This window comes from Mobula hypostoma, chromosome 5 (assembly GCF_963921235.1).
Source record: "Mobula hypostoma chromosome 5, sMobHyp1.1, whole genome shotgun sequence".
NCBI lineage: Eukaryota > Metazoa > Chordata > Chondrichthyes > Myliobatiformes > Myliobatidae > Mobula > Mobula hypostoma.
In genome coordinates, this window is record NC_086101.1 from 134,785,950 (window position 1) to 134,812,420 (window position 26,471).

General features: G+C 39.6%; 2 protein-coding genes across 12 annotated transcripts in view; one reads left to right on the plus strand and one right to left on the minus strand.

Annotated features, from left to right (window-relative positions):
* LOC134346998 (sorting nexin-30) overlaps positions 1 to 26,471 on the minus strand; it is a 345,667-nt gene that overhangs the window by 148,231 nt on the left and 170,965 nt on the right. The gene's annotated exons all lie outside the window — the stretch shown is intronic.
* Positions 1 to 26,471, plus strand: part of inip (ints3 and nabp interacting protein) — a 49,250-nt gene that overhangs the window by 15,938 nt on the left and 6,841 nt on the right. For 2 of the 7 annotated variants that reach the window (XM_063048952.1, XM_063048951.1), the window contains exons 3-4: positions 12,378 to 12,480; positions 17,349 to 17,439. In XM_063048952.1, the coding sequence (XP_062905022.1) occupies positions 12,378 to 12,480; positions 17,349 to 17,439 (194 nt within the window). Of the gene's footprint in view, positions 1 to 8,686; positions 8,723 to 10,084; positions 10,239 to 11,590; positions 11,775 to 12,377; positions 12,481 to 17,348; positions 17,440 to 26,471 lie in introns of those variants that run through there. The other 5 variants (XM_063048955.1, XM_063048954.1, XM_063048953.1 and 2 more) reach the window with 5 other exon arrangements.

Consider the following 26,471-nt stretch of genomic DNA (forward strand, 5'->3'; position numbering starts at 1 on the left):
GACCCTCACAGTGCTCGCTGGCTTGTCCAGGTGGGCGTAGACATGGTTCAGCAGGGAGACGATGTTATCCTCAACTCCTAATCGGGGCTGATAGGCAAACTGGAGGGGATCTAAGTGTGGCCTGACCATAGGCCGGAGCAGCTCCAGAACAAGTCTCTCCAGGGTCTTCATGATGTGGAAGGTCAATGCCGCTCATGAATACCTTACGTACTATCAATAATGCCACCAATCTTCATGTTATCTGTAAACTCTATCTTGTCTTCCACATGTATTTTTGTGCAGTAAGAGATCACCATGTGAACTGTTCCTGCTTTATCAGAGTATCCTGTAGGTGGTGTTCTTTCCTGTGTGTGGATTAGTTTGTTTTTCTTCCTGTTTTAAACTGAAATAATCTTAAAAGCACCAGTCAAATATCAGCAAATAGATAATGGTTTTTTCTAAAACTATCTTACCTTAGAAAACTTGTTAACAGTGGTGAAGCAATCATTTTAAGGCAATGAAAGAGCCACATGCTGAACCATGATATTTGTCAAAATTAACATGATATCCTCTACTTTGACAGTAAGTCTCATTTAAAAAGAAACTGGTTAAACACTGGCAATTGATTGAGATACTTTTAAATAGAATAGCAAACAATTCAAAACAAGCCTTGCAATTGTAGCGCTGTAAGCCTAACATCTGTGGTGAGGAAGATACTGGAAACAATTTTGAGGGTGAGGATTAATAATCACTTGGAAAGGCAGGGACTAATCAGAGACAGCCAGTGTATGTTTGTCCAGGTCACATGCTGTCTTAACAATTTGATTGAATTCTTTGAAGATGTAATAAAGTGTATTGATGAGGACAAGGCAGTTGGTGTGATTTAGATAAACATTTGATAAGGTCCCACATGAGAAATTGGTTCAAAAGGTTTAGGGCCACTGGATCTAAAATTGACGGCAATAGAAAAAGAGGGGTGCTTTTGCAATTGGATGCCTGTGACTAGATCCCAGTGGATTGATGCTAGGACTTGTTGTTTGCTATATGTGTAGATATCAAATAAAATTAGAAGACATAAGTTTTGGTTAAGGGGATAAAGAGGATCCTTCTTCACCCAGTGAAAGGTTAAAACTAGATTGCTGAATCAAGATTAGCAATTGAATTGCATAGCCATGGAAGGCTATGGACCATATGCTAGGTGATGGGAGTGGTCATTGTGGACATGTGGGGCTGATTGGCTTTTTTCATGCTGTATCATTCTGTGAATTCTTTGATGTCTATCATGGGAGGCCTAATATTGGGCAGCTAGTTTCTAGTATTTAGAAGGGGACAAAATAAGTTCAAAACCTAGTTCTCAATATAATTTTGAGGTGAAAAATGCTGGGAGTTGGTAAGTAGTAAATCAAACCTTTCCAGTGGGATACAGCAAAAGATTTAAGAATCTTGATTCTAAACAAAATTGTAAAGAGTAGTACTAATCTAATTAATATTTCTGTAAAACTTTCTTTGAAAGGTTAGCCACTGACCTGAAAGTCTTCCTATCAGGGTCATTACTAAAACACTAATTGGGTAATAACCTATATTGTAGTCTGAAAAATGGAAGGCTCAATAGGTGTTAGATAAATTTATTAATAGCAAAGAACATCTACACTTTGGCGGGGGGCCGGGGGGGACACAAGAAACTGCAGATACTGGTCTCTGGAGCACCACACAGAACACTGGAGGAAATGAATGGATCAGGCAGCATCTATGGAGGGAAATAGACAGCTGGCATTTCAGGGCTGAGAATACTCTAGGCTTCATCTGGATATAAAAAAGTCGGGAGGTAGCCCGTCTGAAAAAGGTAGAAGAAGGCTAGAGCAGGAACTGGCAGGTGATGGGTGAATTCAAATGAGTGCAGCTGATAATAATAGAACAAATTGCTTTACCTTGGGATAAAGTGCAAATATGAAAATAAAAGACAAAAAGATTAGATTAGATTCAACTTCATTGTCATTGTGCCGAGTACAGATACAAAGCCAATGAAATGCATTTAGCATCTGACCAAAAATGCAAAGAATAGTGTTATTTACAAAATAACTGTGAATAAAAAAAGTGCTACAGCACGCAAATATAAAAGTACTGAGACAGTACAATACGGATGCAATACTGCTTAGCGCTGTGATGTGAGGTTCAGCAGTGCCACAGCCTCAGGGAAGAAGCTCTTCCTGTGCCTGCTGGTGCGGGAGCGGAGGCTCTTGTAGCGCCTACCGGATGGGAGGAGAGTAAAAAGTCCATGGTTAGGGTGAGGTGCATCCCTGATAATGCTTTTCGCCCTGCCCAGGCAGCGTTTATGGTAGATGTTCTTAATGGTGGGCAATTGGGTGCCGATAATCTGCTGGGCAGTTTTCACCACACGCTGGAGTGCTTTGCGGTCCGATACTTGACAATTGCCATACCACACTGAGATGCAGTTGGTGAGTATGCTCTCAATGGTACAGCGGTAAAAGTCCGTCAGTATCCTGTGACAGAGGTGAGCTTTCTTCATGCTCCGCGGGAAATAAAGGTGCTGTTGCGCCTTTTTGATCAGGATGGAGGAGTTCAGGGACCCGGTGAGATCCTCGGAAATGTGGACACCAAAGAACTTGAAGCTTGTTCGTTAAAAGAAAAAGATGTTTGTTTATAGCAAGGTTAAATAAATGAGTTTTGAGCTGGTGTTTAAAATTGTCAATTGCATGTGCATCCCTTATAGTTTTAAATATTGAGTTCCATAATTTAGGAGCGTAGTTCAAAAAAGCTGACCTGTCAATTATCTTTTGAGGGAGATTGTTTAAATTTAAGAAACTGGTAAAAGAAGATCTAAGAGCTCAAGCAGGATTATAAAACAAGTAAGAGAACTTTAAATTTAATTCTGAAAGATACAAGAAGCCAACGCAGAGTAGCTAAGACAGGAGTGATATGCTCCCTCATCCTGGTTTTAGTTAAAAGTCTAGCAGTGGCATTCTGAATGAGTTGAAGTTTGCCAATTGATTGCTTTGGAAGGCCAGTAAAAAATGCATTGTAGTAATCTAGTCTATTCAATATAAAGACATGAATTAGTTTTTCAGCATCATTAAATGACAGAAATGAACGTATCTTTGCAATATTCCTTAAGTGTAGAAATGCTGCTCTGGTCACTTTCTTTCTGTGGGATTTAAAATTCAAATCTGAATCAAGGATAACACCCAGGCTTGTTACATCTGACTTTCCAAGAGGAGCCAAGGTCCAAAATGTATCAAGTTTTTTCTCTTTTGGCTTTGGGACCAACCAAAAGTAGTTGAGTTTTATCTTCATTTAGTTTTAGTAAATTATTGCTCATCCATTTTAGCCACACCAGATGACAGAAAAGATAGGGTGTTATCATCATCAGGCTTAACCAAGATGTACAATTGTGTGTTGTTTGCATAACTGTAGAATTCAATTTTATGTTCTCTACTGACGTCTCCTAATGGGAACATGTATAAGGAAAAGGGTAGTGGACCAAAACCGCTTCCCAGAGCAACCCTAAAAGTGTTAGGCGGCTGTGAGAGTGGAAATCGTGTCAAGCTGGTAGGTGAGAGGAAGTGCCAAAAACTGAAAATGATGAAATCTGATAGAAGAGAAGGGGGAGGGCATAGGAGAAGGCATCCAATGGGAGGAGTGAATGGATGGTGTGTAGATGGAGCGGGTGGGAAGGAGAAAGATCCTGAAGAAGGGTTTCAGCCCGAAACATTGACTGTGCATTCATTACCATTGATGTTCCTGACCTGCTGAGTTCCTCCAGCATTGTGTGTGTTGTTGTGAGGGAGAAAAAAGTAGTGGTGTGGGTCAGGTGGATGAGGAGGAGAGAGAAAAGGGGATGCAATTAGCAATAGTTGAAAAATTCACCATTTATGTCACCAGGTTGTAGACTACCCAGGCAGAATACACAGTGCTGTTCTTCTAATTTACATTTAGCTTCAACTTGAAGTGGGAGAGTGAGGACAGACACGTTGTTGTGTAAATGACAAAGAAAGTTATAATGGCTGGCAACCGGGAGAATTAGGTAGCCACAATATCAGATGCAATAAATACTGCCGGTGGATTTGTATGTGAAAGACTACCTCACCTGGAGGGGCTGTTTTGGGCCATGGATTGTGTACGGGTAGGTGTTACACCTCTTGTGATTACAGAGAAAGTGCCTGGGGAGGGATGAGCGGACCATGGAGTTGCAGTGAGTGGAATCCTGTTTAGAATGGCCACAGTTGTGAAGAATGATATGTGGAATGCACAGGCTGGTAGGCTGTTTTGCCTGTGGAATAGGAAGGGAAGTTGGGGAATGGGGTAAGGGAAGAAGTTTGGGAAATAGAGAAGGTCCAGTTGACTCTATAAATGATAGTTGTAGTGGGGGGAATGTGTTTTCTAAAAAAGGAAGATATTGTAGCTGGCCTTGAGTGAAAGGGCACAGAACAGTTTTGGGCTAAGGAAAGATGTACTGGCATTGGAGAGGGTTCTGATGAGGTTCACAAGGATGATTATGGGAATGAAAGTGTTATCAGACAAGGAATGTTTGATGGCTCTGGGTCTGTAGTCGCTGGAATTATGAAAGATGGGGGATCTCATTGAAACCTTCCGAATGTTGAAAGGCCGAGTGTAGATGTAGAAAGGATGTTTCCCATGTGGGGGAGCCTTGGACAAAGTGGGTCAGCCTCAGGCTGGAGGAGCATCCATTTAAATCAGAAATGCAGAGAAATTTATTTCGCCAGAGGGTGGTGAATTCGGGGTATTTATTACCACAGGCATCTATGGAGGCCAGGTTGTTGGGTGTGTTTAAGGCAGAACTTGATAGGTTCTTGATTGGACATGGCATCAAAGTTACGGAGAGAAGGCTGGGAATGGGGCTGAGGAGAGGAAAAAAGGATCTGCCATGATTGAATGGCAGAGCAGACTTGATGGGCCAAATGGCCTAATTCTGCTCCTATGTCTTATTTCAGAAACAGATGTGGTAGAGGTGGGAACTGAGGGAAGAAAAGAATGGTGTCCTTGGAGATGAAGATGTGTACTCAAAGTAGTTGTGGGATTCTGTGGATTTGTAAATGTTGGTGGATAATCTTTCCCCAGAGATGGAGACAGATCAAGAAAAGGGAGATAAACATTTAGAGAAGCATTGATCATGTGGATAGTCAGAGGCTTTTTCCTAAGGCTGAAATGACTAACATGAGAGGACACAGTTTTAATGTGCTTGGAAGTAGGTACAGAGGAGATGTCGGGTAAGTTTTCTACGCAGAGAGTGGTGAGTGCGTGGAATGGGCTGCTAGCGATGGTGGTGGAGGCGAATACAAAAGGGTCTTTTAGAGACTCCTGAATAGGTACATGGAGCTTCGAAGAATAGAAGACTATGGGTAATCCGAGGTAATTTCTAAAGTAAGTACATGTTCGGCACAGCATTGTGGGCCAAAGGGCCTGTATTGTGTTGTAGGTTTTTCTGTGTTTCTAATTACGGGCAGTTGGCATGGATTTATTAATGGATGTTCATATCAGATTAATTAGATCTAACTTGAGATGTCAAGCATGTTCAATGTGGATATATCATCCATGGAGAAAGTGACACATAAAATTTTAAATACTGTGTGAGGGACGGTAAAGGGTATTGGTCAACAGAAGTATTTGTAACTAGAGTGTGTTATGGAGTGGGATTCAGCTGAGCTCCCTATGAGCTTTGCAATTAATGCTACAGTTAGTAGAGATTTGACTAGTGCTTAAAGATGGGATTAAACTAGGTACAGGTTTCCCCCGCCATCCGAAGGTAGAGCGTTCCTATGAAACGGTTCATAAGCCGGAATGTCGTAAAGTGAAGAACCAATTACCATTTATTTACATGGGAAAAATTTGTGTGCGTTCGCAGACCCAAAAATAACCTACCAAATCATGCCAACTAACGCATAAAACCTAAAATAACAATAACATATAGTAAAAGCAGGAATGATATGATAAATACACAGCCTATATAAAGTAGAAATACTTCTGTACAATCATTGCCACACTGTTCTCCGTAGCGAAAATCTCACGTAAGAGCTCTCGGCAAAAACACTCTCTCCAGTAACTTTTAAGCTGTGAAGCTGCCAAATCATACCAAATAACGCATAAAAATACACAGCCTATATAATGTAGAAATAATGTATGTACAGTGTAGTATCGGTCCGTGGCCCGGGGGTTGGGGTGGTGGGACACTGGGGTGTCACCTCACTGTCGTCTTTTTCCATCAGGGCAGGCAGGTCATCTTCTATGTCTGCCTGCCTTGATGTGGAAGGTTGAGGTTCGTCATCTGCTGTGGCTGATGTGGAAGGCTTGCTTGACTGCTTAGCCTCGCGCATTTTTCTATCATACAGTTCTTTGTAAGCCCTCAAACCATCTTACAAATATGCCCTACAACGACGTACCCTTTCAAAATTAAAGTCATACTTTATCATTGCAGCGAAAATCTCACGCAGTTGCTTCACGTTCAGTTCCTGGATGACTTCACTTTCGGTCCGTTTGCTACTGCATTCAGTTTCAATTGTTATCCTTTCCTCTTCCAATTGCATCAGCTTTTCATCTATCAGTTCTTGGTCATAGGATGCCAAAACCTCTTCAACATCATCTTTGTCAACTTCCACAAGCCAAACTCACTTTGTCCTTACTTCGTTCACCATGATCGAAACGCTTAATTATGTCAAGTTTTACGCTAAGTGTAACACCCATACAAGCTCTTTTAGGCTTTTCCGATACCTTAGAACTCATCTTGCTAATGGCTGCTCACAGGCACGTGTTTAAGCAATACCGGCTAGAATGCAGTTCCGAATCCAGGGGAGGAGCAGCTGCTCGGGGCGCGTGCTGCTTTTTCCGCGCACTGCCTTTTTTCATAACAGTGAAAACACCTTCTGTTAGTGAAAGCAGGTAACCAATGTAGGTCTTTCGTAACAGTGAGGTTTCGTAAAGTAAACGTTCGAAATGCGGGGGACACCGTAGCTTTTAATTCTTGATTGGCATAGATGTTATAGACTGAATGGTCCACTGTCATAATTTATTTTTTAATTTCTAAAAGCAGGATTTCATACAAGAATTGTAACAAATACTCACTAGGCTGCAACTGGAGAACTGTGTTCTGTTCTGCACACCACTTAAAGGACAGATATGATGGCATTAAAGATTTTTAAAAATTACAGCCCTATGCTGATCAATCATAATTCAGCGACATGGCAGTATTGGTACTACTGCTAGAAGTGGTGTGGGTGGGGGATAGAAACATGGAAAATAGGTGCAGGAATAGGCCATTCGGCCCTTTGAGCCTGCACCGCCATTCAGTACGATCATGGCTGATCATCCAACTCAAAACCCTGTACCTGCCTTCTCTCCATACCCCCTGATCCCTTTAGACACAAGGGCCATATCTAACTCCCTCTTAAATATAGCCAATGAACTGACCTCAACTGTTTCCTGTGGCAGAGAATTCCACAGATTCACCACTGTGTGAAGAAGTTTTTCCTCATCTCGGTCCTAAAAGGCTTCCCCTTTATCCTCAAACTGTGACCCCTCGTTCTGGACTTCCCCAATGGTAAAGCCTAATCGGTGGCAATCATATAAAGCATGGTACGCTGGTATTTACACTTTGTTTCCAGAGTGCTACAGAAAGAATCGTCAGCTTCTAGAGTTTATTGAATTCTGCCACTTATAGCTCCCAATACAATTACTGTAATCTCTTATCCTTCTCAGAAAATGGGTTCATTGTGTTATCTCTGTTCAGTCATTCTGTGTTGATTAGTGTTATACAGGTATGCGTCGCTTAACGTCCACGATACGTTCTGTGAAATCAGATGTTATGTGATTTGGGCGTTGTGCGAATACCATATTATATACTTAGCAAACCCATATGGAGTACTGTAGTGGACCTGTATTGACTAAATCCATGTCATTAGCAATTTCTCCATATCTGATATAGGTCCCGCTTGCATTTTCGTGAGCCTTGTAGTTTTCAGTGAAGCCGATCCTTTAACAGCTTCGAGAAATTTTTCTTTGTTTTTCAGGATCGTAGTGATCGTTGAGTGTGACATGCCTAAATCCCAAGCAATAGCATTCACTGGTTTTCCACCTTCATATTGTTTAATAACCTTTTGTTTCACTTCCAAATCAATACTTTTCCTTTGCCTCTTGCTGCTGCTATCACTAGGAGTGTTTTTTCTGCATTTGGAAGCCATGATGCACTTTACGGTAATATTTTCAAAAGAAAATTAAACAGAGAGATAACACTACTACACTCGAGGCGCGCGATACACGAGATTAATTACGTCCGCTACGTCACGTTGTCCGATCTGGACTACGGACGTATATGCGATTGGACGTTGTCCGAATGCACGTTAAGGGGCGCACACCTGCAAATCTATTTTCTATTTAGTAATTAGATTAGTTTTTCACTGAACAGCTGTCTTTTTTGCTAGAAATGAAAAATCACATTTTACATAATCAGATTTTATAACTTGAATGAACAATCTTAACTGTATATCATCTCTGCCCCCATCAGCCCACAGATATAATCTATTAACACTGCCGTAAGTAAATGCTGCAGATGCTAGAAGTCTGGAGAAAGAAATAGCTGAAAATAGTGAAGATACTCAGCTGGTCAGGTGACAAAAAAGTTAACAGCTTGGACTAATGACCTTTGATCAGAATTCAACAGGATTAAGGCTTTGGGTAGGCGGTGTTGGCTCAGAGGATAGGCTGGTTTGTACAGGTAAGAAGTGTAGAGTATATCCAATATTTAACATTTCTTCTAGTTTGAATTTTTCAGTAGCTTAATTTGGGAGCTCTAAAAGCTGAATCACCAAATATCCAAAATAATGTTTTTTTTATAGGTGGAGGGCTAAAATGATTTTTTCTAAGTTATTTGGTTTAGTGCACAAAGCCTTAGGTGATAGTACCTTGTATTTCAATTAAAGAAATCATTAATTTGCAGTTTTCTGCTAACAGTATGAACAGAATCTAAATGGTAAAATTCAAGCATTTGCCTTGTTCATGACTATTTGGTGACTTTCTTGTGGAAGGTCTCTGAAGTTATTTAAGTTCTCAATCAGCATCTCCCCAACCCACCCCTGAAAAATAAATTGTACACCACTGATAAAAATGCAGATTTGAAATAGGGTATTTTAAATAGCTATCAATACTGTGTTCATTAATTAGAATAATTAAGTTGAATACCAAAAAAATGTATTTCAGCTGATTGGTTCTTTAGCTAGGTAGGCTGCATCTAGGTGTTCCTGATGGTATAGTGACTGGCCCAGTATCATTGAACAGCCCCAACTGTTAAATATAATTTTTTAAAAATACTTTGTCATGACTTATTTGCTTTACTTACAGGAGTGATGTATTGATAAAGCTCAAATAAAAACCTGCAAATATATATGAAATTTTAAAAATCAATCATGGTTGTATCTTGTATTTCAAATAAGGAAAACATTGATTAGCATTTAAGCTGTGCTATAGACAAAGCACTTGGCTGTGTTTTAAGGGTCAGCAATGAAATACTGGTGCTCACAGCTTGATTTATTTTAGAAAGGTTCTCCATAGACTTAGTTATCTTTTTGGCCAGGCTTTCTCTTTAAATGTTTGTTATGATAACAATTTAAGGGTAGTATTTGGTTTTCAGGAATATTGATGAGAACAATTGAAAATTTTTCTTTGACATCAAACCATGAAGTGAGGAGCAATTTTTTTTTAAACTAAAATGTCAGAATCAAAGTTATTATCACTTACTTGTATGCATCTCATTGATAGCACAATAAAGAATGAAGTATTCACATAAAATCAAGGTAGAAGTTGAAATGTTTTAACAAAACTTTATTTTAAATCCATTGTATTTTGGAGTAATTGAGCGATTTGCAATCCGCATGACTGTTTATAGAGTCAGCAAACAAACAGCTAACCAATAATTTGTGCTTATAACACTTAGTGCCAGAATATTGTGTACTCATCACATCAATATTTTCTCGTAATTTATACTGTTCAAGGCGACAAAACTGCACACTTGTTTTATGTAGTTCATATTCAAAAGATGTTCTGGGTGTAATTGCATGTACTTGTTCTTGTGTCATTGCAGTGCAGAATCTACGCTACGATGTATCCTCAGTGGGGCCAAGTGTGAATGGTTTAGTAACTATAAACCAACAGCTTGGGCTACAAACTATTTCAGTATAAATGACTACCTTAATAAACGTTTGCTCTCAACTACTTTATAGCAGTACTTTACTGAGGTATATAAACAAAACTGACCTTTGTTTGATCCAAGAGATATGCTGGGTTGAATAATTATGAACTAGAAGATAGTGAGAGTGACGTTACCCTCATTTAGTGAAAAGAACATTGATTCATAAGGAAGTTTATGTAATAATACTCTTCAAAATTTTGAACTGACTTTTTTGACTAGAGTAGCAGGAGAGCTTAAATCAGTCTCTTAAACAGATGCAGTGTTATTACAATATTGTTACAATCCAAGTAACTTTCTAATAGAAATGACAAATGTTTTCAAAGCAAAGTTCTTTTATCTGGCTGGCATAAAAGTAATTTCTGTGATGAAACTGATTTGCTAATTGCATTCATTTATTTAAACCAGAACTTTAGTTTTCTCCACATTTCCAAAAAGCCATTTGACCATTGAGAGACTTACTGAACCCCACTGTGTTCAGACTCTGCACAGAGTTGACCACGAGTAGAGATCCCAAGGAGTTACACCTCTTTATTATCCGAGACAGTAAAGTCAATTGTGCAACCTTGGATACGGTATTTAATTTGGAATTTGCTTTATCTATGTGATTCAGCTATTCCTTCAGTTTGAACTGCTGTGTTGAAGAGTTATGCAAAATAGTTTATTTATTCTAGGACTCTTTCTTCTGTGGTACATGTTATGGTATATGCTCGGACTTTTTGATTATGTAGTTTTTCCCTTCAGAACAGACTCTAGTATGCGGATAATGAAAATGCATGTTAGTAACCTTTTGATCTTTCGAGTGTAGGCATACTGAAGCCAGATTAACTGGATTGAATATGTTTTCTAAAGTAAATGTCTGGGCATTCTCTCATACCTCCCAAAAAAATCTCTTCCTCCATTGTTCTACTTTTTTATTTGTTTAGCAAATCTACCAAAGGAGAGTATCTTTCAAAAGCTTGTTCATTTTGTTTTCACGGGAAACAAGAAATAAGAGCATTCAAACATCGTTAGTGGATGTAGATTCTGTTTTCTGTTTTATTCCCTCATCATAGATCGAGGAGAAAAGCTAATTTAGTTGTTTTAGTTCTCAAATTTTCCCTTTCCATCTCTGCCATGTATCATATTCAAGGAGAGGCTTGACACTTATTTCTAATTGCTTGCTTTTTTTTATTGAGCTTCCTGTTAAAATGCATTTTTAGGTAATCTTCAGTGTCACTTCCCATTTACTGTTTTTTTAAAAAAAACTAAATAGTCTTTTCTCTCCATCCCATTTCGTAATTCTGATGTTAGGAAAATGTAAAAACAATAGCGCTAGTCTAGTGATGTGTGGGCCTCTGATGTAAAATTTGCTAAAGAGTTTGTTCATTGCAAAAGTAAGATCTGAATCTTTTATTCCAGGACTTTAGTGCACTAGAAATAAGATCAAGGAAAATAAAAACAACAGGAATTCTGCAGATGCTGGAAATTCAAGCAACACACATAAAAGTTGCTGGTGAACGCAGCAGGCCAGGCAGCATCTGTAGGAAGAGGTGCAGTCGACGTTTCAGGCCGAGACCCTTCGTCAGGACTAACTGAAGGAAGAGTGAGTAAGGGATTTGAAAGTTGGAGGGGGAGGGGGAGATCCAAAATGATAGGAGAAGACAGGAGGGGGAGGGATAGAGCCAAGAGCTGGACAGGTGATAGGCAAAAGGGGATACGAGAGGATCATGGGACAGGAGGTCCGGGAAGAAAGACAAGGGGGGGGGGACCCAGAGGATGGGCAAGAGGTATATTCAGAGGGACAGAGGGAGAAAAAGGAGAGTGAGAGAAAGAATGTGTGCATAAAAATAAGTAACAGATGGGGTACGAGGGGGAGGTGGGGCCTTCGCGGAAGTTAGGGAAGTCAATGTTCATGCCATCAGGTTGGAGGCTACCCAGACGGAATATAAGGTGTTGTTCCTCCAACCTGAGTGTGGTTTCGGCCTGAAACGTCGACTGCACCTCTTCCTACAGATGCTGCCTGGCCTGCTGCGTTCACCAGCAACTTTTATGTGTGTTTCAAGGAAAATAAAGTTGGCTTTTCAAATGTTTTTCCTTTGAAATTGCTTCCTTGATAGTCATTAAAAGTTAAGAAGTTTTAACTATTCTTGAAGTATCTGATTCATGTGTCATTTACACTCTCCAAAACTAATTTTTTAAAATTAAGATTTTCAGAACAAAAATCGTGCTGCTATCTTGGCAGAGCTGAAACAGGAGAAGAAAAAGTTGATAATGCAGAATCAATCATCTATGAACAACCCTGGAGCCAGGTATAGTACATCAGATAGTTAATTGAAAATTCATTTGGATAACAGGGATTCAAAGTAACTTCAAAACTGAATTTTATGTGACCAGGGTGTAATCATTTTCATATGCAATTAATATTGCAATCAAAATCAAAAATTTCCTCCTTTTTCATTTTCCATTTGTAACTAGAGGTGTTTTAAATGGTTGCGAATCTTTTTGGGTAGAAAGAAATAGAAGCAAAGATAACACATTTTGTGGAATTGATCTACTTTTCAATATTAAAATTACCTTTTTTGAAAAAAACTGTACTCAATATGTAGTTCTTAAATGCTAAGCTTATAGTTGTTCAGAGAGCTTAAAACATCTAGCTTTCTAAGAGAGTCAAGATCATAATACACAAATATACATATGTGATGAGCTTTTAAAATAATTTGGTTCATCATTATAAACTCAGTACTTCAGAGAAATTAATGGTCACACAATGTCCCATGGTCACACAAAATAGTTTTTTTTTGTTTTTGTAGTTTTGTTTTATGTGAATAATAGTTTTGGGAGTTGGGTGGATGGGTCGAGGGTGTTTGGTGTTCAGTTGACTTAATTTAACCATTAGAAAATGCTGATGATGGAGTCCATAATGTTGCTTAAGATTTTTTAAAAATGCTGATCTATTGTGAAGTCAGAAGTAGGAAGGGATCAATCACTGTGCTGGGAGTTGTCTATAGGCCCCCAAATAGCCCTTCGGGACACCGAGGAGCAGATAAGCAGGCAGATTTTAGAATGGTGCGGGAAATACGGGGTTGTAGTTATGGGTGATTTCAACTTCCCTCATATTAACTGGCACCTCCTGACCGCAATGGGGATAGATGGGGCTGAATTTGTCAGGTGTGTTCAAGAAGGATTCTCGACACGGTATGTAGACTGGCTGACGAGAGGAGAGGCCATACTGGATCTAGTTCTGGGTAATGAATCTAGTCAGGTGGCAGACCTCTTGGGGGAGCATTTTGGTGAGAGTGACCACAACTCCCTTAACTTCAGGATGGCTATGGAAAAGGATAAAAACAGACAAAATGGGAAAGTGCTTAACTAGGGAAGGGCTAACTATGAAGGGATGAGGCAGGAACTAGTGAGAGTAAATTGGAAACAGATGTTCAAGGGTGAAAGCACAGAAGTGATGTGGAGGAAGTTTAGGGACCACTTGTGCTGGGTTCAGGATAGGTTTGTCCCACTGAGACAAGGAAAAAATGGTAGGAAAAGGGGACCATGGCTGACGAAACACGTGAGGCAACTTGTCAAGAGGAAGAAGGAAGCATATGTTAGATATAAGAAGCAGGAAGCAGGAGGGGCTCATGAGAAATATAGGGTAGCCAGGAAGGAGCTTAAGAAAGGACTTAGGAGAGCTCGAAGGGAGCATGAGAAGGCCTTGGCATGTAGGACTAAGGAGAACCCCAAGGCATTCTATGTGTATGTGAAGAACAGAAGGATGACAAGAATGAAGGTGGGGCCGCTAAAGGATAAAGTAGGCAACGTGCCTGGAGGCGGAAGAGGCTGGGGAGGTCCTAAATGAATACTTTGCTTCAGTGTTCACAAGTGAAAAGGACCTTGATCAGGGTGAGGTCGAAATAGAACAGGTGCGTGTGCTGGACAATGTGGAGATTAAGGAAGAAGAAGTGTTGGATCTTCTTAAAAACATCAAGATTGATAAGTCCCCAGAGCTGGATGTGATATACCCCAGGTTGCTGTGGGAAGTGAGAGAAGAGATTGCTGGAGCAGTAGCGATGATCTTTGAATCCTCTTTGGCTGCAGGGGAGGTGCTGGAGGATTGGAGAATGGCAAATGTAGTTCCCTTGTTTAAAAAAGGTAATAGGGAGAATCCTGGGAACTATAGACTGGTGAGTATTACGTCAGTGGTCTGCAAACTATTGGAAAAGATTTGTAAGAATAGGATCTATGAGCACTTGGAGAAGAACAGTCTACTCAAGGATAGTCAACATGGCTTTGTGAAGGGAAGGTCATGCCTCATGAGCCTAATTGAGTTTTTTGAAGAGGTAACAAAAGAAATTGATGAGGGTAGTGCAATAGATGTGGTCTACATGGATTTTAACGAGGCATTTGTCAAGGTCCCCCACGAGAGACTCATCCAGAAAGTCATGAGGCATGGGATCAATGGAACCTTGGCTGTTTGGATAAAAAATTGGCTTAAAGGAAGAAAGCAGCGGGTAGTAGTGGAAGGAAAGTATTCTGTCTGGAGGTCGGTGACTAGTGGAGTGCCGCAAGGATCTGTCCTGGGACCCCTGCTCTTTGTGATTTTTATAAATGACCTGGATGAAGAGGCGGAAGGATGGATGAGTAAGTTTGCAGATGACATGAAGATTGGAGGAGTTGTGGATGGAGCTGTAGATTGTCGAAGGTTACAAGAAGATATAGACAGGATGCAGAGTTGGGCAGAAAAGTGGCAGAAGGAGTTCAATCGAGATAAGTGTGAGGTGATGCATTTTGGAAGGACAAACCAGAAGGCTGAGTACAGGGTTAATGGTCAGTTACTTAAGAGTGGATGAACAGAGGGACCTTGGGGTTCAAATCCATACATCCTTGAAAGTCGCTGCAGAGTTGATAGGATAGTTAAGAAGGCCTATGGGATGCTAGGCTTCATTAATAGGGGGATTGAGTTCAAGAGTAGAGAGGTCATGTTGCAACTCTACAAACCTCTGGTAAGACCACACTTAGAGTATTGTGTTCAGTTCTGGTCACTTCATTATAGAAAGGATGTGGAAGCTATAGAGAGGGTGCAGAGGAGATTTACCAGGATGTTGCCTGGATTGGAAAACAAGTCTTATGAGGCAAGGTTAGCAGAGCTGGGACTTTTCTCTTTGGAGCATAGAAGGATGAGAGGGGACTTGATAGAGGTCTATAAGATTATGAGAGGCATATATAGGGTATATAGCCAGTACCTGTTTCCCAGGGCACAAATAGCAAACACCAGATGGCATATGTACAAAGTTAAAGGAGGGAAGTTTAGGGGAGACATCAGGGGTAAGTTTTTTACACAGAGGGTTGTGGGTGCCGGGAGTGACTTGCCAGGGATGGTGGTGGAGGCTAAAACACTAGGGGTATTTAAGAGCCTCTTGGACAGGCACATGGATGAAAGAAAAATAGAGGGTTACAGGGTACTGTGGGTTTAGTACATTTTTTTTAAGGAATATATGGGTTGGCACAACATCGAGGGCCAAAGGGCCTGTACTGTGCTGTAGTATTCTAGTGTCTATTAATATTAAGTGGTGCTGATGCCGGAGTAAGTCATGTGTTGATAAGCTTTGAGGATTCTTGAGTTACTTGGCCTGGTTCTTTCCAATCGTTGTTAGCCTGTGTTAATATTTAATTTGAAAATAATACCTTTGGTCATTTCCATTCTCTGAGTGGTATGATAAATTGTCATAGTGTGGAATCATTTAACAAATGTTATCCAAGTTTTATATCCATAAATTATGCAAAATAAAATGTATAAATGTAAATGAGTATGTCAATAATAGAATGAAGTGGAATTGATCAGAATACTCTGTGTTTAGTAGTGTATAGAGAGGAAAAAGGGGTTAATGTTTTGGATTGATGATCTTTCCTTAACTTAATGTTCTCCATTGATGCTGCCTGATTTTCTGAGCATTTTGTATTTTCTTTTTTTAATTTCAATTATTTATACAGGTTGAGTACCCCTTATCCAAAATTCCAAAATCTAAAAGCCTCTGAAATCCAACTTTTTTTTTTGAAATGTTGGCATGACATTACTAATGGAAAATTCCATACGATACTAAGAAGGTTCCCAGGTGATGCACAGGTCTCTGCGCACCACAGACATTTCAGAGAAATGACCTCACAATGTAATGAACTGAAGTTAATGAAAATTAAAAAAACATTGCATAATGTGAAAGATCGTGCATTGTAAGTGTGGATTGTTAACGTTGGAGTGAACATATGCTGCTTAATGGTATGCTGATCGTGAAACAAGCAAAGATCTATCACGAACTGAAAATTGAAAGTAATTGTGAATATTCAGCAGGCTGTTTGCAGAAATTTAAGAAAAGAAAAGGTGGGCGAAGGGAACATCGACTCAGACCATGAGAGGCCTGCGTCGGGCATTTTCATGCCTTACAAGGCGTATATTGGAAGTCTGTGTGGGGCACCACTCCTCGCACAGACTAGAGCAATATGTGATTAAGTGCCTTGCTCAAGGACACAAACACGCTGCCACAGTTAAATTTAAATTTCTTTAAATTTATAGAAATTTAAATTCCTTAAATTTTCCAAATTTAAGAAAAGGCAGTCATTAAATTTTTAAAGATTTCTGGTGATAGGACATCTGCTTATCACGAAACAGCAGAGAAATTCATTCAGTTTTCCCAGATTATTACTAATGAAAATCTAACATGCTGAAAGGCTGCATCAGTACATGTGCGTGACGAAAAATATAAGACAAAGACTACTTACTGGTAGCACATAAATTCAGAGTTGAAAATGATAGTGATCTCAAGCTATCTCATTATATATTAAAAAATCCAAAATCTGAAACACTTCCAGCCCGAAGCATTTTGGATAAGGGGTGCTCAACCTGTATCATTTTGTATTTACATATTCTATTGACAGTAACAAGATTATGAACGTATGATCAATTACAATGCTTTATCTCCAATTTGTGTTCATATATAACGCACAGTTGACTAAAACCTGTTATCATCTCCACAATTTTATATTTTTTAATTTACCATAAATATTTTTGCAATTGTTGTATTTTACAGTCAGTGCTAAGCTCCATTTATAGAACCATATTGTGTGGACTGCATGAAGAGATGTTTAAATAACTAAAATGCTTTGTCTTAACTTTTGTACCACTTGCTTATAGTATTCCTCTATCAAGGCCTGCTTTTGCTAAGGATTTTCGGGACCATGCTGAACAACAACATATAGCAGCACAACAGAAGGCTGCCTTGCAGGTAATTTTGAACATAATTTTTATTATTAGTGTTGATGACTTATATACCCATTTGTCAAATTTTTAGTGAGAAAAACAGTTATTTTACTCCGTTATGAACCTATTTCTATTCATGAATTTTCTGCCTAGTCTCAATGTGTAAACTTTTGAAAGCTATTTAATGCATGAAATTGAAAATTTACTCTGGGGGAAAAGCTGACATCTCTGATATCAAGGAGAAGATTTATTCCTTTGCAAATATTTTAAAAGTGTGGTGGGCAACAGGGAGGATACACAATCATTCTGACTGGCAGGTCATTCACAGACTGGGGTTTAGAGCCTTGGGTTTTGCTTGTAATTAGATTTTGTATGTATAAAGACTATGATTTCACTTCTCAGTCCGTAAGGAAGGCAAATTGTACAATATTCAGTTAAATGAAAATAATGCTACTACGTAGACAATATCAACAGAATGCTGGGAGGCTTTGGTTGATTTTTGCATCAAACTGTGCTTGGTGCTATGTGTGTATTATGGAGGCTCAAATTAAACCACACATTAGTGCTTTCATCTTCAGAAGAACATCTATTCTCGTAATATTGAATTGAATTGACTTTATTTCTTACATCTTTTCACATACATGAGTAAAACTCTTTACATTACGCCTCCATCTAAATGTGAAATCATAGTAATCTATAATAAATAGAACAGTCAATGTAATATAGAGAACACTCAGATCAGCGTGAGTTCATCAGTCTGATGGCCTGGTGGAAGAAACTGTCCCGGAGCCTGTTGGTCCTGGCTTTGATGTTGCAGTACCGCTTCCCGGATGGTATCAGCTGGAATAGATTGTGGTTGGGGTGATTTGGGTCCCCAATGATCCTAAGGGCCCTTTTTAAACACCTGTCCTTGTAAATGTCCTGAATCATGGGAAGTTCACAACTACAAATGTGCTGGGCTGTCCGCAGCACGCTCTGCAGAGTCCTGCGATTAAGGGAGGTATAGTTCCCATATCAGGCAGTGATGCAGCCAGTCAGGATGCTCTCAGTTGTGCCCCTGTAGAAAGTTCTTAGGATTTGGGGGCCCACACCAAACTTCTTCAACCGTCTGAGGTGAAAGAGGCGCTGTTGTGCCTTTTCCACCACAACAGCTGGTGTTTACAGACCAAGTGAGGTCCTCGGTTATGCCGAGTGAATGCTGAGGAACTTAAAGCTGTTTACCCTCTCAACCCCAGATCCATTGATGTCAATAGGGGTTAGCCTGTCTCTATTTCCCCTGTAATCCACAACCAGCTGCTTTGTTTTTGCAACATTGAGGGAGAGGTTGTTTTGACACCACTGTGTCAGAGAGATGTGCATCCCTCCAAGGACAGTATGCTGTCACTCATCCATCCACAAGGAATGGGGAGTACCAGCTTGCTGAATATGTCAGTTACTTGAAAATTGTTCAAAAAGTACAGTATTTCACATACAGATAACATTTAATTTGCCGAACTATGTCATCTCCTTAACCCTTTTAAGTGTTTTACAGTGTAATTCTAATATATTAAGGCCAAACAATGTTCATATAAAAATAAATTAAATTAATGACTACATTCACCATGCCATGAACTGCCAAATCTTCAGAAAATATTTCTGCTAATAAGACTAAAACTGTATAAACATATGCTAAAATGTAATTTCACACTTGGCATAATTCATTGAGCTTATTTTCATAAAAAGGAAGCAGTCTGATTATAGGCTATGCATAGATTTTTTTGCATTGCTTAGCCTTGGTTAAGGTATGAGTTAAAACTAAAATTATTAATTCTAAATCACTGTGGTCTGGTTATTTTAATGGCATTTCTTCAAGTTAAACAGAATTTTTGTGAGTGAAGTTGAAGAACTTCTATTCTGAGAATTCTTTGCTAGTTGTGTGAAAATTCTTGATGTACTCTGTATGCTGAATAAACAAGTTTACTAACTACTGTTTTTGGCAAGAGATGTGTTACTCTTTTAGGATATAAAGTTCCTCAGATTGGTATGTGATGTACAACAGTGGTTCTCAACTTTGTTTCTGCTTGTAGCCCACTTGTGACTTGCATTTACCTCTGTGGTCCCTATCCTCCATAATTTCTGTGAGCTGCTAAAGTTTTCTGTGGTCAACTGTACTAATTATTCTAAGATACAGTCAATATTTACATTTTTAGGTATTACAGTATATGCTAAATATAATGTTACAAGTATATATGAAAAATAATTTCCAAGCTCTGAGCAGAACATTTATGAGATTATATGAATATTTTTCCAATGAGCAACGCAAAAGAGCTTAATATTGTTGCTTTGGGTATTTAATGAATCCCTTGTGAGTGTTGCTACTGTGAGATCTGTGCTGATCAACTGGCCGGAGTGTTCACTTGGATCCTCTCCAGTTTGCCCGTGGAACACAGGTGGAGCAGATGCCGTATCATTGGCTCTTCACTCGGCCCTGAAACATCTGGACAGCAAAAATGCATACATAAGGATGTCCTGTATCGACTATAGCGCAGCGTTCAATACCATCATCCTCCTCGAAGTTAATCAATAAGCTTCAACCCCTTGGCCTCAATACCCCATTGTGCAACTGGAGCCTGGATTTCCTCACTTGCACACTCCTCATCTCATGTTTTCAATATATTTATTTCTTATTATTATCTCCTTCTTTTTGTATTTGCACAGATTGTTGTCTTTTGCTCATTGATTGAATGCCCAAGTTGGTGTGGTCTTTCTATTCTGGTTACTAAGTTGTTATGGACTTATTGAGTATGCCCACAAGAAAATGAATCTCAAGGTTGTATATGGTGACATATATACTTTGATGATAAATTTGCTTTGAACTTTAATGCAAACTAACAAGTTATTGAATACCTGGTTACAACTTAGTTAAAGATAAAATCGAAGATTGCCTCTTTTCACATCAGGATGGTTACAAGATGTTGGTAGGTGAAGAGTTTAACTAAAACCACATTCAACTACATAAGAGGTGGGAAATCCAATTTTAAATTTTTTTGCTTTCTTCCAGAGCTGTGGAAATTTATTTTGAATAAAACTGGTTAGCCAGAATTTAGCTTGAGTCGTAATATCACTCAGCGCAATAAGACATTCTTGCAATGTGGTGTCAACATCATTCATATTTACCCCAAATGGATCCACCCAATCTGGAATATGCATCTTCAGCAGGTCTCTGAACTGAAATCCCATATCTACCAATGCACAGTTGTTTCAAATGATCAAGATATATAATCACACAGACACAAGGAAATCTGCAGATGCTGGAAATTCAAGCGACACACACAAAAAATGCTGGTGAACGTAGCAGGCCAGGCAGCATCTATAGGAAGAGGTACAGTTGACGTTTCGGGTCGGGACCCTTTGTCAGGACTAACTGAAAGAAGAGATAGTAAGAGATTTGGGAGGGGTTGGGGGAGATCTGAAATGATAGGAGAAGATAGGAGGGGAGGAGTGGATCTGAGAGCTGGAGAAGGGAGAGGATCATGGGACGGGAAGCCTGCGGAGAAAGAGAAGGGGGGAGGGGAGCCCGGAGGGTGGAGAGCAGGCAAGGAGTTATAGTGAGAGAGACAGAGGGAGAAAAAAGAGAGAGAGAAAAAACGGGGAAAAAGAAAATATATATAAGAAATATATTAAATAAGGGATGGGGTGTGAAGGGGAGGTGGGGCATTAACGGAACTTAGAGAAGTCAATATTTATGCCATCAGGTTGGAGGCTACCCAGACAGAATAAAAGGTGGTGTTCCTCCAACCTGAGAGTGGCTTCATCTTTACAGTGGAGGAGGCTGTGGATAGACATATCAGAATGGAAATGGGACATGGAATTAAAATGTGTGGCGATTGGGAGATCATGCTTTCTCTGGCGGACAGAGCGTAGGTGTTCAGCGAAACAGTCTCCCAGCCTGCGTCAGGTCTCGCCAGTATATAGAAGGCAGCACTGGACGCAGTATATCACCCCAGCCGAATCGCAGGTGAAGTGTCGCCTCACCTGGGGCCCTGAATGGTGGTGAGGGAGGAAGTGTAAGGGCATGTGTAGCACTTGTTCCACTTACAAGGATAAGTGCCGGGAGGGAGATCGGTGGGAAGGGATGGGGGCGATGAATGGACAAGGGAGTCGTGTAGGGAGCGATCCCTGCAGAAAGCAGAAAGTGGGGGCAGGAAAAGGTTTGCTTGGTGGTGGGATCCCATTGGAGGTGGCGGAAGTTACGGAGAATTATATGTTGGACCCGGAGGCTGGTGGGGTGGTAGGTTAGGACAAGGTGAACCCTATTCCTGGTGGGGTGGCGGGAGGATGGGGTGAGAGCAGATGTGCGTGAAATGAGAGAGATGCATTTGAGAGCAGAGTTGATGGTGGAGGAAGGGAAGCCCCTTTCTTTAAAAAAGGAAAACATCTCTTTCGTCCTGGAATGAAAAGCCTCATCCTGAGAGCATATGTGGCGGAGACGGAGGAATTGCGAGAAGGGGGTGGCATTTTTGCAAGAGACAGGGTGGGAAGAGGAATAGTCCAGGTAGCTGTGAGAGTCTGTAGGCTTATAGTAGACATCAGTAGATAAGCTGTCTCCAGAGATAGAGACAGAAAGATCAAGAAAGGGGAGGGAGGTGTCGGAAATGGACGGGTAGACTTGAGGGCAGAGTGAGAGGCAAAGTTAATGAAGTCAACGAGCTCAGCATGTGTGCAGGAAGCAGCGCCAATGCAGTCGTCGATGTAGCGAAGGAAAAGTGGGGGACAGATACCAGAATAGGCACGGAACATAGATTGTTCCACAAAGCCAATGAAAAGGCAGGCATAGCTGGGACCCATACGGGTGCCCATGGCTACACCTTTTGTTTGGAGGAAGTGGGAGGAGCCAAAGGAGAAATTGTTAAGAGTAAGGACTAATTCCGATAGACAGAGGAGAGTGGTGGTAGAGGGGAACTGGTTAGGTCTGGAATCCAAAAAGAAGTGGAGAGCTTTGAGACCTTCCTCGTGGGGGATAGGGACTGGACATCTCTTACTAGTTCTTTCAGTTAGGCCTGCGAAGGGTCCCAGCCCAAAACGTTGACTGTACCTCTTCCTATAGATGCTGCCTGGCCTGCTGCGTTCACCAGCATTTTTTGTGTATGTTGCAAGATATATAATCAGATCATCTTGCAATTCTATTTTAGGAGTGCATAGTGAAGGAAATTGCATAAACTTATCACGTCCAATATCGCTGCTGAAAATTTTGGGTTTTCTCAGGAAATCTGTAAAAGCCTTTTTGCATGATATGAGATTGCAATTTTTTTCCTTGTAACTGTTTGTTTAATAAACGGTTTTTCAAACATATCTAACAGGTAAACTATTTCAGATATAGCAGTGACAATTTGTTCTGCAAGCTGCTTACCACTTACAAATGCTACAATATTATCAAGAAAAGTGAATTTAACTTTCTGTCAATATATGATCAGCATCAGGAATTTAATGGAAATAGCACTGGCAAATAGTGATGCAGCAGTGGTAGACTTCATCTGTTCTTGCCTCTGCAGTTTAGCCATTTATGGCAGAGGACCCCACGCTGAAGTCCGCTGATGTACAACATGTTTTGCACTAAAGCAAGAGATCTGAGGGCGAAGTGGTAGTTGCATTGTGATTTGAGAATTGATATCTGCTAAGCTGTGAGAAAACAGGATATCCAGTTCTCTAAGATTTCATACTCTAACCTAGGTATATTATTTTGCCCCGTTATACACAAAGTAATTTATAACCAGTTCTAATGTCAATGAATTTTTATCAGCAACATGTGAAATCTATTTATTGGCTTGCATTAGAAATTCTGGCTCACCAGTGATGAAATTGCATTATCCACATGTTCAACTTGTCCATCAATACTTATTAATTAAAATCCAGTAATATTGGATTCAGTCATGAATTTTCCTAGCATAAACTATCATATGTGAAAGAAATATGCAAATTTTTACAATTTTGCATTTCCTAACTTTTCTGAAAAGTCTGTTCCTACATGTTGGCTGTTACCTTTTTAAACTCCTCAACCTGTGGGAATAGTTTTCATTTACTGATTTACCTTTCCAGATACACTTAATATCTTGAAAATATTGATTATAGTACCCCTTCAACTAAATTTTACAAAGTCTGAAGAGTCAGAATCATTTAATTGTAATGGTATAGAAGGCCAAATGATCTGTTGATTTTCTGCCAACTCACAATACAGTAATCCTGTTGATGCTATTTTCCCACTATTTTCCCCAAAGTCCTGCAAATTATTTTCTTTGCTTTTGCAGCTTCATTTTGAAGACATTGATTTGGTTTCCATCCTTTCAGGTCGTGAATTACTGATCCTAACTACTGTTTATCCTTGTGTCCCATTTATCTTCTGCACATACATTTTAAATCTGAATATTCTGATCTTTGAACTATTTACTAATAAGGAAAGTTACCCTACCTAAACTAATCTTGTATCTATATACCACTATCAAATCTCTTGCTTTGTTCCAAGGAAAATAGTCCCAGCTTTCCCATTCTAACCTTTCTTTCATACCCAAATTCCCACACGAAAATATTTTCTGCAGAATTTCTATGATCTTTGTTCTTTGTTAGGATAGACTTGCATGTGCCCATTGAAATCTATTTATTCAATCAATTAATATTGATGTGTGTTAATACTTCTTTATGTATGTGTGCCAAATTGTGCATCTTTATGTCACCTTCAAACTTGAATGGGCATTCTTCTATCCTGTAACAAGTAGTTTATATTTCTGATAATTAGATGAAACTACAACAGTTTTTTGTATTACACCATTAGATACAACCCACCAGGATATTCTTTTGAGAATCTATACTAAAAACCCCTATTAAATCCAGCAAATCTTAGCTGCATGGTTCCTTAATTTTTACATTGATTATTTCTGCCTCTTCAGTGTTGTTGTCAGTAGGTTTACACATCATTTCTATTAGGGTTCTTTCTCTTAATTTTACCTGTAAGCTGGTCACTGCCAGTTGTATGCTCTTAATTTGACTGTCATATCTTCTTTGGTTTTGGTAATGATTACCCTATCATACCCTTAGAGTTGAATTTGTGCCTGCAAGTCACAAAAACATGAGAACTAGGAGCAAAAATAAGTCATCTCCCTTTCTGTGTATGCAGTTCCAATTACTGTGTCATCCATTTATTGGGCAGAGGAGATTCGGTGCCCATGCAACTTGCCCGGGTGCAAGGTTGGATTGCTCTGGATGCTGAGCTGATTTGAAGAGCTTCAGAGTGGCTTGTGCTGGGTGGTGAAATTTGGGCCCTGGAGCCTTTCTTTTGCACAGAGAATGTTGGTCTTTTATTTTTATTCTTTTTTTAAAATTGGGTTTTTTCAGGTTTCTTGCTTTGTGGTTACCTATGAGTAAGCAAATCTCAAGGTTATATATATACATTCTTTGATAATAAATGAATCTTGAACCTTGTTACTTGATTCCCTTGTTATTCAGAAATCTAACAGTCTTTTGACTGATCTCAGCGACAAAACCTTAGTTGAGGAAATGCCTTGATCCTAAATGGCCAACCCTTTATTCTGACTTCGACTCTTGGTGTAGATGCCTCAGCCATGTGAAACATTCTATCCTTATTTATTTTGTTTCAATGAGATAACATCCCATTCCAGATATGTCTATCTGACCTCTCCTTATGGTAAGCCTACCACCCCATGAGCCAGCTTGATGAATCTTTATAGGGTATGGTCATTTAAAATTAAAGTTCATAGCTTCTTGCAGAAGGGTGGGAGGGTGGTGAATCACTGGAATTCAAGATGCTGGGTGGTGGGAATTATTGAGGGGTGGTAATTAAAGAGGAAATATGGATTTTTTTTTTGAAAGATCTTGAAATTGAGGGCTATGGAGGCCTGGGCCAATTGGCCATAATTGTTTTGGATTATAGGCCAAGTGACCTATTGTGTTCATTGACATATTCATTCTATAAAGAGTATATCGTTCAGGTAAAGAAACAAAATCATGTTTAAACAAACAATGTTCTACTTGTCTTCTAAATTCATTAAGGTTTTTTTTATATAAAGAGACAGAAAGAGAAGGAGACATTAGCTTTGAACAGGATCTAGTGCTTTCCTGGTGCATATGACAAATAAATTCTTTTAATGAAAATGGTGCAGCTTGTTATAACGTCAGTTATAATTGATACCTATACCTGGCTGGAAACTCAATTTATTCGTAGAGATTAGCTTTATTTGTCACATGTACATGGAAACATACAGTGAAATGTATCATTTGCATTAACAACCAACACAGTCCGAGGATGGTGCCAAGGCAGCCCTCGAGTGTCACCATGTTTCCAGTGCTAACGTGGCATGCCCACAACTCACTAACTCTAACCATATGTCTTTAGAATATTGGAGGAAACTGGAGCACCCTGAGGAATCCCACACAGTTACAGAGAAGACATACAGACACTGGCGGGCATTGCACCGAAAACAGTGACTGCTGGCTCTGTAAAGCCTTGTGCTAACTGCTGTGCTGCCTTGCCACCCTCGTGCTCTTAATTTATATACAAAATGCTTATCAGGGCAACCAGTGGAATAGGAATTAGCTTCTGGAGAACCTAATTTGCTTTCTTAATTCCTCATCTGCTGCATGCTGTGGAATTCATCAGCCCTATTCTAATCCTGCATATCTAAAATCTGATTAAGGACTGGTTCAGATTTATTATAAGTTTCTCCCACTTCTCCCAATGGTGTTGCATTTGTAGTATGGGAATGAACTAATCCGGACAACTGGTACATGTTGGTGTTTATGCTGTATACAAGTCTCCTTCCATTAAACATCTTCTAACTCTGGTTCTTAACCTTTTTTTAAATGCCATGGACCAATATCATCAAGCAAGGAATCTGTGGATCTCGGGATGGGTATCAATATATTATGCCTTGTAAAAGTATTCAGGCACCAACCCATTGTTCACATAAATGAGTATTACAATCAGCGATTTTGATCAATTTAACTGAGAATCTTTATTTGTGAATCACATGCTCCTTTTTTCACACATTGAGGGCTATGGGGGAAATA